At 42.9% G+C, this 15,870-nt stretch overlaps 1 protein-coding gene across 1 annotated transcript in view; it reads right to left on the reverse strand.

Annotated features, from left to right (window-relative positions):
* Positions 1-15,870, reverse strand: part of SUN1 (Sad1 and UNC84 domain containing 1) — a 74,605-nt gene that overhangs the window by 34,285 nt on the left and 24,450 nt on the right. Inside the window, exons 7-13 of the mRNA XM_018571420.1 lie at positions 11,559-11,681; positions 10,658-10,741; positions 8,738-8,854; positions 5,333-5,431; positions 4,873-4,966; positions 1,874-1,932; positions 603-748 (exon numbers count right to left, since the gene is read on the reverse strand). Of these exons, the coding sequence (XP_018426922.1) occupies positions 603-748; positions 1,874-1,932; positions 4,873-4,966; positions 5,333-5,431; positions 8,738-8,854; positions 10,658-10,741; positions 11,559-11,681 (722 nt within the window). The remainder of the gene's footprint in view (positions 1-602; positions 749-1,873; positions 1,933-4,872; positions 4,967-5,332; positions 5,432-8,737; positions 8,855-10,657; positions 10,742-11,558; positions 11,682-15,870) is intronic.

Below are 15,870 nucleotides of genomic sequence, written 5' to 3' on the forward strand. Positions count from 1 at the left end.
TGGCTTTACCATAGGCCCCTGATCCACTATTAAAAAGGCAAAAGAGAAACTAAAACGTCAGCCATTCTTTTATCATGAACTCTATTGGCGTCGGTGTGAACGCAAAGTGAACCTGTGGGCAATTTCAAACAAATCTTTACCAGAGATGAGAACCCCTGCTGAATGTATTTCGTTTGCCAAAGCACCATACCAGTTTTTAAAATCTAAAATCCCATTTTACTTTTTTCATCCTTTGCAGGAGATCAGCAACACTGAGGTGAAACAAATACCTGCAAATACTTTGTAGTCACTTTCTATATACATGCATGTACTTCAATGATGGCGGCAATCCATTTCTCTGGGCGGTTTTCCAATGGAAAAAAAAGGACCGTGACTATATAAAAAAGGTGTTGTACCGTATATACTCGAGTATAAGCCGAGATTTTCAGCCCATTTTTTTGGCTGAAAAGTGCCCCTTATACTCGAGTCAACGAGCTAAATTTAGAAGGTAATGCTGTAAAGTAGAAATAAAAACCAACTTGTGCATAAAATAACAGCCTTTACAACAGGCGTAATACTATCCATCATTCAAATCTGCTTTGCCACAAAAAGTGAAATGTTACCTTCTTGTCATGGTCGGATACATATATATCGGACATTGGCTTTAGGCTAGGAATAGGATCTTCAGTTGTTTGAGTTGTATATGATTTAAATCCACCGAGTGCTGGGAGCATGGCAAGCAAGGCATCAAAGCCCCACCACCAGAGACCTGCACAAAACAACAACAAATAAATCAAAGTGATGAATAGAGCTGCAACAGTTAATCGATTTAGTCGATTAAAATCGATAATGAATAATCCTTCAGTGTCACATCTACAAACAAGTTCAACTGTTAAAGAGTTGGCTAAGTATACCTATTATAGGACAGTACATGCGCCCAGGGACAGCAATCTTTTCCTAACTACATGTAAATCACATACAATTACATTGCAGAGTACCAGCAGACCAGTGGCGTAACAACCGGGGGTGCAGCAGGGGCGCGGGCCCCGGGCGAAAAGTGAAGGGGGGCGCCGGCCAACTGCCACTTTTAAATGCGGCCGCCATCACCCGATCGTTAACTTTGCATGGGTGACAGCGCCCGCTTTCAAACAGCATATTTGGGATTTCTGATGCAGGAATCTCAAAAAACGCACTTTAAATTAGGTGTGAATGAACCCTCAACTCCATTGAGAGACACATGAAGCCCTCTACTGTAACTCTCAGGTTGTACTGCCACCTACAGGAGGATTGGACACTTGACAAAATCAAATCTGTAGGCTAGCTTCAGTTTGAAACTAGTACCAAATGCATGATCATAAAACACATGGGTGGGACCCATGTCTTTCAATGGAGTCTTTAAACACTTCAACAGCTGCTCTTGAACATTTAATGAATTCTGCTGTTTTGCTGATACTCGCTGCATGGCTCCGAGCGCCAACAATCATTCCACGTTCAAAGGCTGTTAAAATCGCGTTGTTTACCCGTATCCTCAGAAAAAGATCACTTCTACTGTCGTGGTAAACAACCTGCTTCCCTATTTATAATGGTCTGGCCCTCTAGCAACTTCAGCGCACAATTATAGCTAATTTGCCTACAAACGTCAGGTGGTCATAATAATCTGGCCAGTGTATATCATTATGCGAGTTTAAAAAAACATTTGAATCCAAACATTCATTTTAACATGTATGTAAAATAGAAACATTGGTCCAGTAATTAAAGCAGCCGATCTTTCAGCCACTTCAGAACTTCCACTCCATAATACACATGTTCGATGTGGGAGATCTGTCAGGTACAAAGTAGTTCAAATGTTACTACTGTTGGTATTTACAGTTGCAACGTTAAGCATAGGACTCACCCAATAGCAGCAGCAAGGGGATCAAGAGGAATAACAATCTGAAAGCTTTTGGAAGGCATCTGCAAAGATAACAGCAAATCAAATCAATTGTGAAGTCTTGTTAAATTTTGCTGCTTCTTCTACATTCTTGCTTTTAATTTCCACTAAATAAAAACTTTTTACACTAGAAAGGCCCACTGTTTATGTTTTCTGTGTGCTAGAGCTTCCGACACCCTGTCTAAAGTGCTGCCCTCCTGTGAAGAGTTGCAGTGTAGCTACACTTTGAAAATTAACTTTGGCGCCAGTGACTTTGTTTCAACTATCTGACCCCTAGTGTTAAAAGTAGGTAAATACAACCTTAGATGAGCAACATGACATATTACGCCGTGTCATTTATTTTACAAACAAAATGGAGACGCCATTTGTGAAAAACCAAGTACACCTTATGATTCAATAACCTGTAGAACCACCTTTAGCAGCAATAGCCTGAAGACATTTTTCTGGCCCACTTTTCTTTACATCGTTGCTTCATGACCCAATTTTGGCCAACCTTTAGCTGCTGGACAGATGGCCTCACATCTGACTCCAGAATACTTTGGTATACAGAGGAGTTCATGGTCGACTCATTGACTGCAAGGTTCCCAGGTCCTGTGGCTGCAAACCAAACCGAAATCACCCCCTTCTACCACCATGCTCGACAGTTGGTATGGTGGGGGGGGGGCTTGTGCTGATATGCTGCGTTTGGATTCTGCCAAACATCTCCACTTTGGTGTCGTCTGTCCAAAGGACATTGTTCCAGAAGTCATGTGGTTTGTTCAAATGCAACTTTGCAAACCTAAGCCATGCTGCCAAGCGGCTTTCTCCTGGTAACCCTTGCAAACAAACCATACTTGTTCAAGCTTAAAAATTACACTTTAACGGAGGCCTGTAGAGTCTGAGATCTAACTCTTGGGTGTTTTGCAATTTCTGAGCATTGCACGGTCTGACCTTGGGGTGAATTTGCTGTGACTGCCACTCGTGGGAAGATTGGCAACTGTCTTAAATGTTTTCCACTTGCAAATAATTACCTCGCTGGTGAATGGACTTTACATTGTTTGGAAATGGCCTAACTCTTCCCAGATTGATGGGCAGCAACAACTACTTCTCTAAGATCACGCACTCTCCAGACCAGCAAACTGCTAAAACTTCACCTTTAAGCCTCATTCACACAGGTTAGAGTGGGGCCATACAGATCCATGCGGCGTGGACGGCCGTTATCAGGCCGTTCCCGGGAAGGACAGGTGCTGCGTGTGATTGTACACAGCAGCTTGTTCTTTCCTATGGGAGGATGCGGCTGTGAGCTGTCATACGCTTACCTGAGCTGCACATTTGTGCGGGTCTTAGTGCTTGGGTGAGCGCAAGAGTATAGACATCCGCACAGCTGTGCAGCACTGGAGGAACGTATGACAGTGTACAGCTGTGTCCTCCCGTAGGGAAGAACAGGCACACAATCACATGCAGCACCTGTCCTTCCCCGATACGGCTGTGCATGTCACACGGAGTAGGAAGTGGTCTCACTTGCTGATGATCAATTAAGGGCATTTGATTAGCGGCACCTGGCTGCTACTTAGCCTCTTAATGCCTATTGAAGCAGTAAGGGTGTACTTAGTTGACATGGTGTAATGTGTCATGTGTTGTTCATCTGGGGTTGCATTTACCTAATTTTAGGACCTGCTAAGAGGCCAGATTTTATTAGGTCTTGATATGTAAAACAATAGAATTTCAAAGTGTGTACTTTCCTATGCAAGGAAAAGCAAACATGCACAGCCTGTAAAGGTAGTCTTTTCATTACTAAAAGTGGAATTAAGCACTCTTATCCTTTACAGCGGAAGATGGCACGACACTAGCTTTTATTTCGATCCGCAGTTACCATGATGCTACATAAGTGATTAGCTATGGCATAAGCTATTTGGGGTGCTAAAACTTTGGTTAAGAGCTGACATAAGCACACTGGCATCTGTGACAGTTATCACTAGAGGCATGCCTTGAATGTTTTGGGAAATTAATGAGTTTTGTTCTGCTTTAAAAAGGAGAACTATGGGGTAAGTGTTTTTCCCCATAGTGCTCTTAAGGGTCACGGGAGGACATAAACTAGTCTCCTCCCATGATCCAAAGCTCAGTATATCACGAGCTACAGCTCTCTCGAAGCAGAGCCAGATGTGCCCACCCCCTCCCCGTCCTTTCCGCCAGTCAGCGCTGGAGGATTGGAGAGGGAGGGGGGAATCCCTGCAGGGAGCCGTGAGCGACAGTCACGGCTCTCTGCAGGGAGATGATCGAGAAGTAAGCGAGCGTCGGTATGTGTTCGCTCACTTCCCGATCTATTGAGCCGACGTGTGACAGTTTCATTGTCACACGTCGGCTCGAACTATGAGGTTGAGTGAAAATCACTCAGTTCTCCTTTGAGGTTTTACACATTTAACCCAAAGTATGAAATATTTACTCTAACACAAAGTATAAATTGCCTGTGTGCTTTTTTTTTAGGGGTATACAAACACCAAGGAGCAACATCTACTCCGTTATATCCATATGGTTATGCATACCGCAGCCCACATTTTACAGCCCATTCATACAATGTGGGCTGTGGTATGGAGCCTTCATTGCCCCATGTAAATCTCTTTGCTTGACGCAGCAGAGTTCTGATTAGAGGAGAGATGGTCACATCACTGGGCTCTGCTCTAGCTTTTTTTTTTTCCTTTAAACACACTTTAGAGTAAAAAAGCTATTGGAAGGTGAAACATTTATAAAGCACATAAAATATGCTTTATGACAAGGCAATATTGCGGTTTAAAAAAAATCAGCCCATAAGTGTCTAAATCACTGCCGTTCAACCTCTGATCAAATCATATTGCCATATTCATGGCTCCAGTGTGGCAGATTGGTTCTTTTGGCTTTAGACGGTAACATTCTTTCACAGACATGAGATCTAGATTTCCCAAGAATGCAGACAGACAATCTGTACATTTTTATATTGGGACACTGACCTAGTCAGAAGAAATACATTGAGCAAGGAGAAGAGTGTAGTAAGCTGGTACCAGCCTGTGCCCAGCCACCAAAATATTCCAGACGCAGCCTTTCCTGCAAAATGAAAAGGGAATCATTACACAAACTACACACACTTCAAAAACAGGAGAGAAAGCCAGGAGCTCATGCAGATGAATACTCTGTGCGCCAAACAGAAGCTTTAACAAAAATGATCCGAAATGATAGAATATGCATTACACTGAGTTACAAGGTTGGGTACAGTAATAGCAATGATAAGAAAGCCATGCAGTTCAATTTACCCCATGCAGACATGATCAGTTATTTAGCCTATTACCCACGTGCACACAAAAAGTGGAAATGGAATGTAAAATGAAAACCAAGATAATCTCCAGCAATAAAGCAAGAAGATGAATGAATGAATGCCGTGTCCGTTCCAATGTGCAAAATAAAAATAATAACCTGGTGATACAATGGCCAACCAAAGAAACGACAACACCTTCCTGGATACAAACCATCCAGCAGCTCCAGTACTGCGCGCAGCTTGCATTAAGTAATAACCTAAAACATAGAAGAGAAGAGATGCGTCTTTGGAATGCTTTAACCAATGTTATTAATGAACATAGAAAACTGCCAGATGGATCACAGAGACTGAGCAAGGTATAGGAATAATAAAAGCAACAGGAGTTTAGTATTTTGCCATTCACATCTGCACCTTCCAACTTGCTTGCTATAGAGGTAAGGTCATAGCAGGGAAGGACAAATTCTGGTCAGCAGGTCTACTATAAAATGCTGTTTGTTGACCTGATCATTGAAGATTCTACTTGCAGTCTCCCCAGATCAACACTAGGCGACTCACTCAACGAGTACCTCGGTGTGTGTCTCTGTGTGAGAGTGCGAGTGCATTTGTGTGCTAGGAGCCCCAGTATGTGTGTCAATTCTAATAGTATCTGTGTGCCAGCAGGACTAGTGAGTGTGTGTGTGCGTCAGTACCCTAGTGTCTTGTAAGGGTGAATGCTTAAACACAAGGCAATTACCATATGTTCCTCAGTTACATGTGCAGGGGACACTAAGCATCAGTTGTGTGCGTACGCAGGGAATACAATGCATCTATTACATGTGTCTAGGGCAGTGATGGCCAACGTTCTTGTACCAGAGTACCCCAACTGCAACACAAAATCAATTTATCCCAAAGTGCCAACACTAAAAATAAAAGTTTGGTATTGCGTTTTAATTTGGGCATTGGGGTTTAAATAAACCAAACAAACATTGAGCATCCAAGCCTTAGTCAAATAAGCCCTCGTTCACACCTCGTACTCTACAAAACGCTCAAAAATATCAATCCCATTGTATTCAATGGGTCTCGTTCCCACCTTGGCGTATTTCCGCACGTCCTAACGCGCTACAAAACGGCCCACGCCTGAAAAGGTACAGGTACTACTTTGGGCCGTTTTGTTGCGCGTTTCCATTGGGATACAGCCAAGCAGCCTTCGGAAACACGACTTTTACAGCGAATCGCGGTAAACCGCGCGACAGACGCACATATGCAATATGCCTAGGTGTGAACGAGACCTTAGGGAAACAAATGCTGTTCGGCTATTCACTTCTAGCTTGTACGGCTGATTTCAGCCGTACATCGGCTAAAATCACCCAAACATGCTCTGCATCGTCAGCTGAGCTGAAGTGCAGAAGGAGTTTGACTCAACTGATTCAACATCTGGATCAGCTGAGCCGAAGCTCTGGCAGCTCACTCGCTCTAATAGTAAGTGAATAGCCGAATGCCGCAGAGCTATTCTGCTCGGTAATTGGAAGAATAGAAAATAAGTGAAATATATTTTTCTTAAAAAGTTGGAAAATTAAAGAAAAATGTAAATAGTTAAAAGAAAAATAAACCCAAAAACCGCAAGCAAAGGATAACCAGTTGGGCGCAGCTAGCAGTGACAGCTAGCTCCGCCCAACTGTTTCCTATTGGCCGGCACCTGCCAAGAGTCTAGCAGGTTCCGGCCAATGAACAACTGGGCTGGCCAGCTGTGAAGTCACAGCCGGCTCCGCCCAGTTTAATGACTGATCAGCGTCCGAAGGTCATTTGGGGACGCTGATCTGTCATTACAACTGGGCGGAGCGAGCCGTGAGATCATGCCTGGCTCCACCCAGCTGTCATTTGCATGGAGATCAGTCGGCTTCGGCCAACCTTTCTCCATGCTTCGGCACAGTCGCAGAAGCATATGCCTTCGGTCCGGCTGCTGTACAAGCTACTGTGAATAGCCCATACAGCAGCCCTTCGGTTCAACTGAACCGAAGGGCTCTAGTGGCCGAAGAATCAGCCGAACCTATGGCTGAATCCTTCGGCTCCATAGTGAATAACCTCCTTAATTAAAAGTTTATTTAAAAATTGCCCCCTCTCCTGCTCATCTGTTCTGCTGGGAGGGGGTTGCATCCCTGGGGTCCAGGGAAGCACTCGGGGATTATCCTGGTCTAGTGGAGGATAAGTGATCTGCACCACTTATGTTGAGACCGGTGGGACACCCCAGCAACCAGGCTTGCATGCCACCAGGGACTGTATGGCCTCTGTGGCACGTGTGCCATAGGTTCACCATCGTTTATATAGGGGATGTAATGCATCAGTTACACGCATGCACACAGGGGATACGATACTTCAATTACACACGTGGGCACAGGGGACACTATGTATTAGTTACCCGTGTACATGTCCAGGTTAAACTATGCATCAGTTTCCAGCTTAGTTTTATTATACTCTAAAGTGACACTAAACTCAGGAGTTAATCTTAAAATGCATTCAAGTACCTTAACTATTAACAAAAATGTAGCTTGTTTGTACATCACTCAGCTGTAGAACATCAAATCATCTCTGAATTCATGCTGACACTGTCCTTCCTTCTGGAGAGTGGCCACTTTTGTTCCATGGTCCCGGTGTGTGTTGTAGAGTAGCCACTGCTCCAAGCTTGCTCCAGTGATGGACTAAAATCTCAATACTAATTAGTAAACTAAACATGAGACTGTACCCAATAATGGGAGCGAGCGTGGATCGGTGGCTACTTTACAACACACACAGGGACCATGGGGAACAAAAGTAGCCCCCCTCCAGAAGGACAGAGTCAGCACCAATTCAGAGATGATTTGAGGATCTGCAGCCGACTGATACACAAGTAAACTATACTTCTGTTAATAGTTGAGGTACTTGAATGCATTTTTTGCGTTCAGTGTCACTTTAAATGCTACAGTTTTACATGAAAACCAAATGGTAGGGATATGCTTTTCTAGGAAGGATGAGTCGGGCAAGTAGTAAGATTGATGTAGAACAGAGAAATTCAGGAAGGATATCCTTAAATGGGCATGATAAACCATACTCTGCTCTGAAAATCTTCAGATAAACACACAATAGGAAAATAGGAAACATGTACAACATTTTAATATAAACAGTCTTTTTTTAGAAAGTTATCCTGATCAGTAAGGTACTTCAGATGTCTCTCCTCACCCAAAACCCCCCCACCCCACCTCCCAGCCTGGAGTGGTAAACATCCTGGGTTCTTGGCATTTCACAGAACAGTTTTTACTAGAACAGATGTTGCAGCAAGATAGTACTTTAACTCTGAAAAGGCACAACCCCACAGTACATAAATGTCCATTACATAGACCGTGCAACGACTTCTATTCACGAGCCCTCTGCTGTACAGCCTGCAGTATATTGTCACTGGGCTCTTAACTACAGTTCAGTTTTAAACAGAAAAGTGGTACATGCACTAAGAAAACATATTTACAGCATACAGTGAAAGGAATGACATACGAGGCCTCTAGGTGTTAGTAAGTTCAAAGGTCAAACAGAAAATAAAAAGGTGCAAAATAAACCTGTGTAAGAAAAGATGTGCCACAACTTCCCCGTCACCCTTTTAGCCCATGATGAGGACTGTGTGTGCACAGTGGTGATGTGTGTTTCCCGTTGTTTCGTCCCCTTACAGTCGTCACCTGTTGGTCATTACAAACACCGATTAATATCAAACTTTATCTCATATTCACCAGTGACCATGCAAAGCATATTCAAATCCTAAATTGTAGAAATTTGGAGTACTAGGTTTTATTTTTGGACAATTCTGGACAAGATTTTTCCATGGCATCTGTACGGATTAAAATCTAACAGGTTTAAGAGTTAATCAAGTCAACATTCACAAATGTGAAAACACCAGCAAGCACGGGATGCAACATCCAGCTGCACTTGCTCTTAGGCACGTATCCCTGAAAGCCGAACATGCATACAACCTGGAATTAAGGGCTTCTATAGTTGCAACAATGCGTCAATCTGCAATGGCCTAACATCACTGCTCATTGAAGGTCTACTATTTGACAGCTGAATGACAGAGGAAGAGGCAAAGGTTAAAGCAAACCTTTCCAGAGAGGCACATAAGGGCTGCCACTGCCTATCCCCTCCCCAATTGATGTACACTGGCCAAACTGGAGTCAATAAGGTTTGAGACTGATGTGGAACATGTAAAGATATCTGTGCTGTCAGATGTTTTAATCCTGGTAAGAGACACATAATATTTAAAGTCCATTTCCACCTTTGTAAGCGATTAGCATTTATTGTGATATGTATATGTGTGCACATTTTCATGACTCACATTGCAGGCTTTCTTCATTTTTTTATAAGCCTATTAGGGCTGCATCCTACAAATTCTAAATGTTCTCCACAAGAAACTCACAAGACAAGTTTCCTTTAATAGATAGTAAAGCAGGCTGTAAACGACTGCCCCCCCCCGTGATTCTGTGTAACACAATCACTAAACACCAGCTCTTCCTTTACACACAATACACTGTCCAGGGAGGGTCACAATGAATGGGGGGTTGGGGGGGGATTGCTTACTTGCAACTTCAACAGACTGCTTGCAAAGCACAGAGGTGGCCATTTCCATTAGGAGATGAACAGGAAAGCTAGCAAATAACAAGTTTCTGTGTTTATACAGCAACTGCATATGCCCACTTCATGTACACACTGTGTACATTGCTGGCATATGTTTTTTTTTTTTTAAATACCTCAGCAAAGGTAGAAATGGGTTTACACTAGCATTTGCAGAATGAGAATTAGCAATGACAATCTCCATGTCTCTCAGGAAAGGTTTCCTTTAATCCTGACTTCAATGTACAGGCAGAGTATTGGATCCATGGGGCTCCACAACAATTGGTCTGAAGATTAACAGGTAATTTTGCAGGTGCCTCAACTTCCATGCTAAGAAATATTTTAGGCCAGTTCATGCTGAGACTATATTGCCAAATTCTCTATGAATTAAGACCGGCTTTCCTTCTAATGCATGTTTTCAGATTTCCATCAGGAAATAAATAAGGGCCATTGTTTGTAGAACCTGCAAGAGGAGAAAAACATTGCCTGGAAAGAATGCAGCCCAGGGTGAAGCAAACAGTGGATCTCAGATCATAACCAATTTAAATAACACCCAAGTCTAGATTTCACCGTAAAACACTTAGAAAAAAAAAAAAGGACTACTAGCACCATTGTGAATATTAGCTTAAACCAGGGCTAGATGAAATCACAGGAGCCAGGTAGCCAATGCCCCTTAAATTACAGATGGCTCCTGACATTTGAGGTTCTCTCTAGATGTCAAAGGAGCTGGCTCTGGAAAAAAAGCTTGCCGTTTCCTGAACTTCATATTAGTTTGTCTAACCCTGGAATGGCTGCCTCTCCTAGAAGGTAGGACCAGTATGAGAAGTGATGAGAAGTGAAGGAAAGTATAAAAACGCATGCAGTAGCACCATACTTACATATAGATTCTCCATTTATATGGAGATGTCCATCCTCGGTTTGATAGTCTGCCACATTCATACTTCCACAGTAATTGGAGTGAGCTGGAACACACACACACACACGGGGAAATAAAATAAAGAGTCTATGCATGGATTTGCATGACACCTGGGAGACCAGAAACTAAGCTGGGAATAAAATTTGCTTAATGCTTGGTGTCATTTAAACAGTTTGCTTGCTTAACTCTCTCCTCTACCTTATGTACCCAACTGCACGGCACAAAATGTAAAGCTGTACATTTACTTAAAGACCAGAACAAATGCTGCAGGCTGTTTGTGAAATCAAGCTACTATCACCATTATCCTTTTTCTGTCCAAACCATTAATAGTGAACCCGCAGAACGCCAGATAAGCAGCAACAGCACAAAAGAGAAGTAGGAAGAGGGAGAGTGTCAAAAGAACATTATAGCGCTGAATGGTATTAGTAAGGCAACACAAAAGTATGGTTTTAGCCAAAGAATGCTCCCCTGTCCTATTTAAAATGAGCCATGGAGACCCATTAAAAATACATTTAGAACAACCAGTGCCGACCTGAATAAGGGCAGGCATCCAAGTTACATGCAGTTTTATTAAAACTGATTTCCATAAATGCTAGCTTCCACTCTGGATCTGTTCTCACTATCAAAGTAAAAAGCAAACAATTCTAAACAAACATCAAAAACAGTACACAAAAGCGGTTTTGTTACTAAAACAGAACTTTTCTTTTTCCATCAAAACAATGAAGTATTTACAAGAAAATTGTTGAACAACATTACTGGGAATTTATGGAGCAGTGCAGAAATAAAAAGCCTAATTACCAAAACACCACAAAGCAAGTGAAGAATAAATGTGCACAGGAGTCACCAATGATAGAATCTGGTACCTTTGTGTTCATAACCAAGCTTCAGTATGACCATATGAAAGACTTTCATAAGCAGTGCCGTCATGGTGGCCACAGCACTTTTAGCCAATACCATTGTTCTGTGTGCGTAAGAAGGCAATTCTCCTGATAGGAAAGATTATAATTCACATTAAAGTCACATGGAGACTGAAATAAGATGATCATATATCCCACTGAGCCTCCATCTTAAATTGTAAATATTGGTAATCTAATCAGAATCCAAATCTGAAGCCAGACTCAGGAATCCTGCCCATTATTATTGTATACGGTTTTTTTCAAAAATTTAACAATCTGCATGTATATATTCCAGCAAACGAAAAAAAAAACACAACTCGCCCAATTTACTCACCATAAATTATGAATCGTGTGTTTTCAATAGCATCAGACTTTCAGATAGTAATAGCCAGTAATGAGATTAAAACTTTTCAATACCTCTTAATAGGATCTAAATAGATGAAAATCTGAATTCTGTGTATTGTTAAAGTGCAACCAAAAGGAAGCTAAAATACAATGAGGGAGATTTAACAAAACTGGAGCAGACAAAATCTGGAGCAGCTGTGCATGGCAACCAATCAGCTTCTCCCTTTCATTTTCAAATCTTAACTGAGCATAGTGGAGAGCAGCTGATTGGTTACAGTGCAAATCTGCTCCAGATTTTGTCTGCCCCAGTTTTGACAAATTCCCCCCAATGTTTCCTGTGGAGTTTTTAGTTTGAACACATTCTAAACACACATTCACTAATGCATAACACATTTAAAGCATGCCTCTGATAAGAACACTCTTATGGCAGCTCTCAACCCTTTCCAGGCCTCAAATGGCTGGTGCCATAGCTGATCACATGTGCTGCACCATGGCAACTGCATACCTGAATGGCTAAAATGGTACCGTCCTCGACAGACAGGAGGATTTGGCTCCGCTCTAAAGGAGAACTATAGGGGTCAGGGCTTTTCCCCATAGTTCCTCTAAGGGTAACGGGAGGACACAGACTAGCGTCCTCCCGTCACCCAAAGCTCAGTATACCACGAGCTACAGCTCGCGGTATACAGAGACGACAAAGCAGGGATGGATCCCGACATTACTGTCGAGATCCACCCAGCTGCGGGATTGACAGCTGGCTCTGCCTATCTAAAGGCAGAGCCAGCTGTACATGCCCCCTCCCCCGTCCGTTCCACCAGTCAGTGCTGGAGGATCGGAGAGGGGAATCCCTCCAGGGAGCCGTGAGTGACAGTCACAGCTCTCTGCAGGGACAGGATCGAGAAGTGAGCGAGCGACGGTATGTGTTCGCTCACTTCCCAAACTATTGAGCCGACCTGTGACAGTTTTTGTCACGGGTCGGCTATAACTATGAGGCTGAGTGATTTTCACTCGCCTCATAGTTCTCAAAGTAATGGTGTTAAAACAGATGTTCCATTAGAAGCATAAAAACGTAGAGCGAGAATGATTTCCGCCAACTTCCTGTTCTAGTGCCTCTAAAAAAAGGTGTATGGTATATAAACAACAACAACAACAACAACAACAACAACAACTACTACACAAAACCTCTCAGTACTTTCATATTTGCTATGCTGTATCAACAACCAATAGCGGCTGTACACGCATGGCTAAAGCGTATTGCACAATAATTTTAGCAGATTTTTTTTTTGAACCACCAATTAATGTCACCTTACATTACAGCAGTCCTTAACCATTCTGTTTCTCAAAAGATGCCCAAACACACAATAGATACCTTTGGGTTAAACCTACGTCTCCAAGGAAAGTCCACCAGCCAAAAAAAATCCCAAAGCCGGCAGCCTTCCACCTTGAGAAAACTACAATTGCTGAAACAATCTTGTCAAATCACAGAGCATCCAAAAATCTAATGTTTTGTAACTGTTTTCTGAGCGTTACTAAAGTTGTGTATTTTATGGACATTCTGTAGCAGCTGATTGGTGTACTGTTTTGGCCATTGACAAAGTAGAAGTTTGGATTTAGCGTGATCCATTTATTGCCTAAATAGATAGTACAAGCTTTCAAGGCTACATACAACTCTGTAGCAGTACCATATATGAAATCCATGTATCTAATAAGTATATATTCATCCTATGATGTAGGGCAGCACTAGGCAAGTACCGGTAGTAAACATGGTTATTGAAATCATTTTCTACTGTACCCTTATAACTATATATTCTCTCCAACACCTCCTGGAGATAATACCATGAATGGTTTATGTAAAGATGTGCCAATACTAGTTTGCAACATACACTTGTGTATTGGTCTTCAAACAGCAACTATATGTGGATTAGGTAAATTTAGAAGAGCACGAAAAAAAACAAAAACAAAAAAAACTTGTCACAAACCTGAGCAACTTAAATTAAGCCCATTGTGAAACAATTAGGACACCAGAGGGTTAGCGGAACAGCAGGACAACTAAAGCAGAACAAGGAATTTTTTTATTTTTTAAACCTTTCCAGTAGGGCTACCTCCGCACTCCAAGGGTTAACTGCTCGTTTCTAAGGTAAAAAAACAAAACAAAAGATATACTCGCCCAAAGCTCAAGCTGGCTTTGAAGACCGGTCCCTGGAATGTCTCTCCCTCTGCAGTGGTCAAAGGTCCAGTAAAATCACATCTATACACTGTGCATAGAGGGGGGGATGCGGAGGAAGATTCCAGGGACAGGCTGGAGGGAGCGCCGTGACAGCTAGCCAGCTCAGAAATTTGGGTGAGTATATCTTTGTTATTTTAGCAGACACAAATGAGCACTTAGCGATATTAAAGTCAAAAGGGTCTTAAGCTATTCGGAATGCTGATGAAATCACTTACAATTGATGCTGCTCCTTCATGTTTAAAAGGTTTATAGTTTCCTGCAGAATCAGCTGGTCCCCTTGAGCACTGGTCCTGACTTCCTGTTTTAGAGTGACTCCTTTCTCAAGCAGAGTGTTATGCAGTCACCCTTGTAATCAAGCACTTATACTGAACAGGAAGTTCAGGGAAACGGAGCTGGGAGACTTGGATGCAGCTGTTTAGAAACATGATGGTACGTTTTTGGGCAAAAGTGTACAGCAATGCTTTGCTGGGCAATGTATATTTGTTTGATCTGGATTAGTTATTGAAAAAAGTTTTGAGAGTTTAATACTATAACGCTTGCAGTGCGGGGGTAGCGCCACTGATGGGATTAAAAAAAATCCTGGAGTTCTGCCTTAAAGTTTTCAGTAGGTCAGCAATGTTAGACTCCATATTTCTGCCCCATCTATAACTAAATGCGCCCAACCAGGATCTGCCACAATGTTTGTAAGCCTGCAGCTGAAATCTTATTTGCACTGGCCACACCTGTACACCCAATCCCCATACAAGTCATAAGGTTTAGCAACTGAGCAAGTGCAAAGCTAATCTACATGGGGGAAAAAAAACACCTTAAAATTGACTAACAAACCTTTTTGGTTCAGCCCTTTGATGCCACAGGGATTTCATCTTCTCTCCATAGAGGCAACAAGTGGGAGGTATTAGAAGGGTAGTGACTGGCAGTGCTGGTGGTGGCTGCTGGGGAGGTGACCGGGGACCAGAGAACTCCCTTGTTGTCAGCCGTGTATGTAAAGCTACAATGAGTCTGTGCCCACCTCACTGTCTTGCAAAGGCCTGCAGCATCATATATTGCTAGCCAACAGCCAGCAACACAAAGGGTAGCTTAGAAAGGCAGGAAAGGAGGCAATCAGTTGAGTGGCAAATGGGGAAAAAGAGTTTTACTAAGGTGGTGGTGCTAGGTATGAAGAGCAGGACCAGCATACACACGCCACAATATGATTTTTCAATCTCCAACAAGTATGTAGAGCAAGGGTCTGCCTGATTAAGGATTACATAGTTTAAGTAGGTCCTCATATTACATTAATTTGGCAGAACTAAAATGAATTGCACAGAGATTGTAGGGTCAGATTGTAATGTGTGTGATGAGCCTTAGTCTCTGCTCCCAGTCAAAGTTACTGTAGGCTACAAAGTGGCTAAAAACAGAGGCAATGTTACGTAAAGAGTGGCGAGTTATATTAAGTGATATTAACCACTTCCCAGCCAGCCGGGAAGTGGTTAAATAACGGCCGGCCAGGAGCTCTCTAGATCTGAGTGGGCGTCTTTAGACATCCGCTCAGCCACGCCCCCCTCGCGCACGACGCTGGGCGAGTGGGTAATGCCGATATTTGAAACCAGGTCGGCGGATCGCTTGTATGAGGTCCCGGGATGTGCGCCCTCCCGCTGGTCCCGGGCTCCGCTGTGCCCGGTGCGAGCCCCGGGACCAGCATATTGCCTTTGCCACAGGGGATCAGAGGGA

The sequence above is a fragment of the Nanorana parkeri genome, unplaced genomic scaffold, assembly GCF_000935625.1.
Source record: "Nanorana parkeri isolate BGI_ZX_2015 unplaced genomic scaffold, ASM93562v1 scaffold3, whole genome shotgun sequence".
NCBI lineage: Eukaryota > Metazoa > Chordata > Amphibia > Anura > Dicroglossidae > Nanorana > Nanorana parkeri.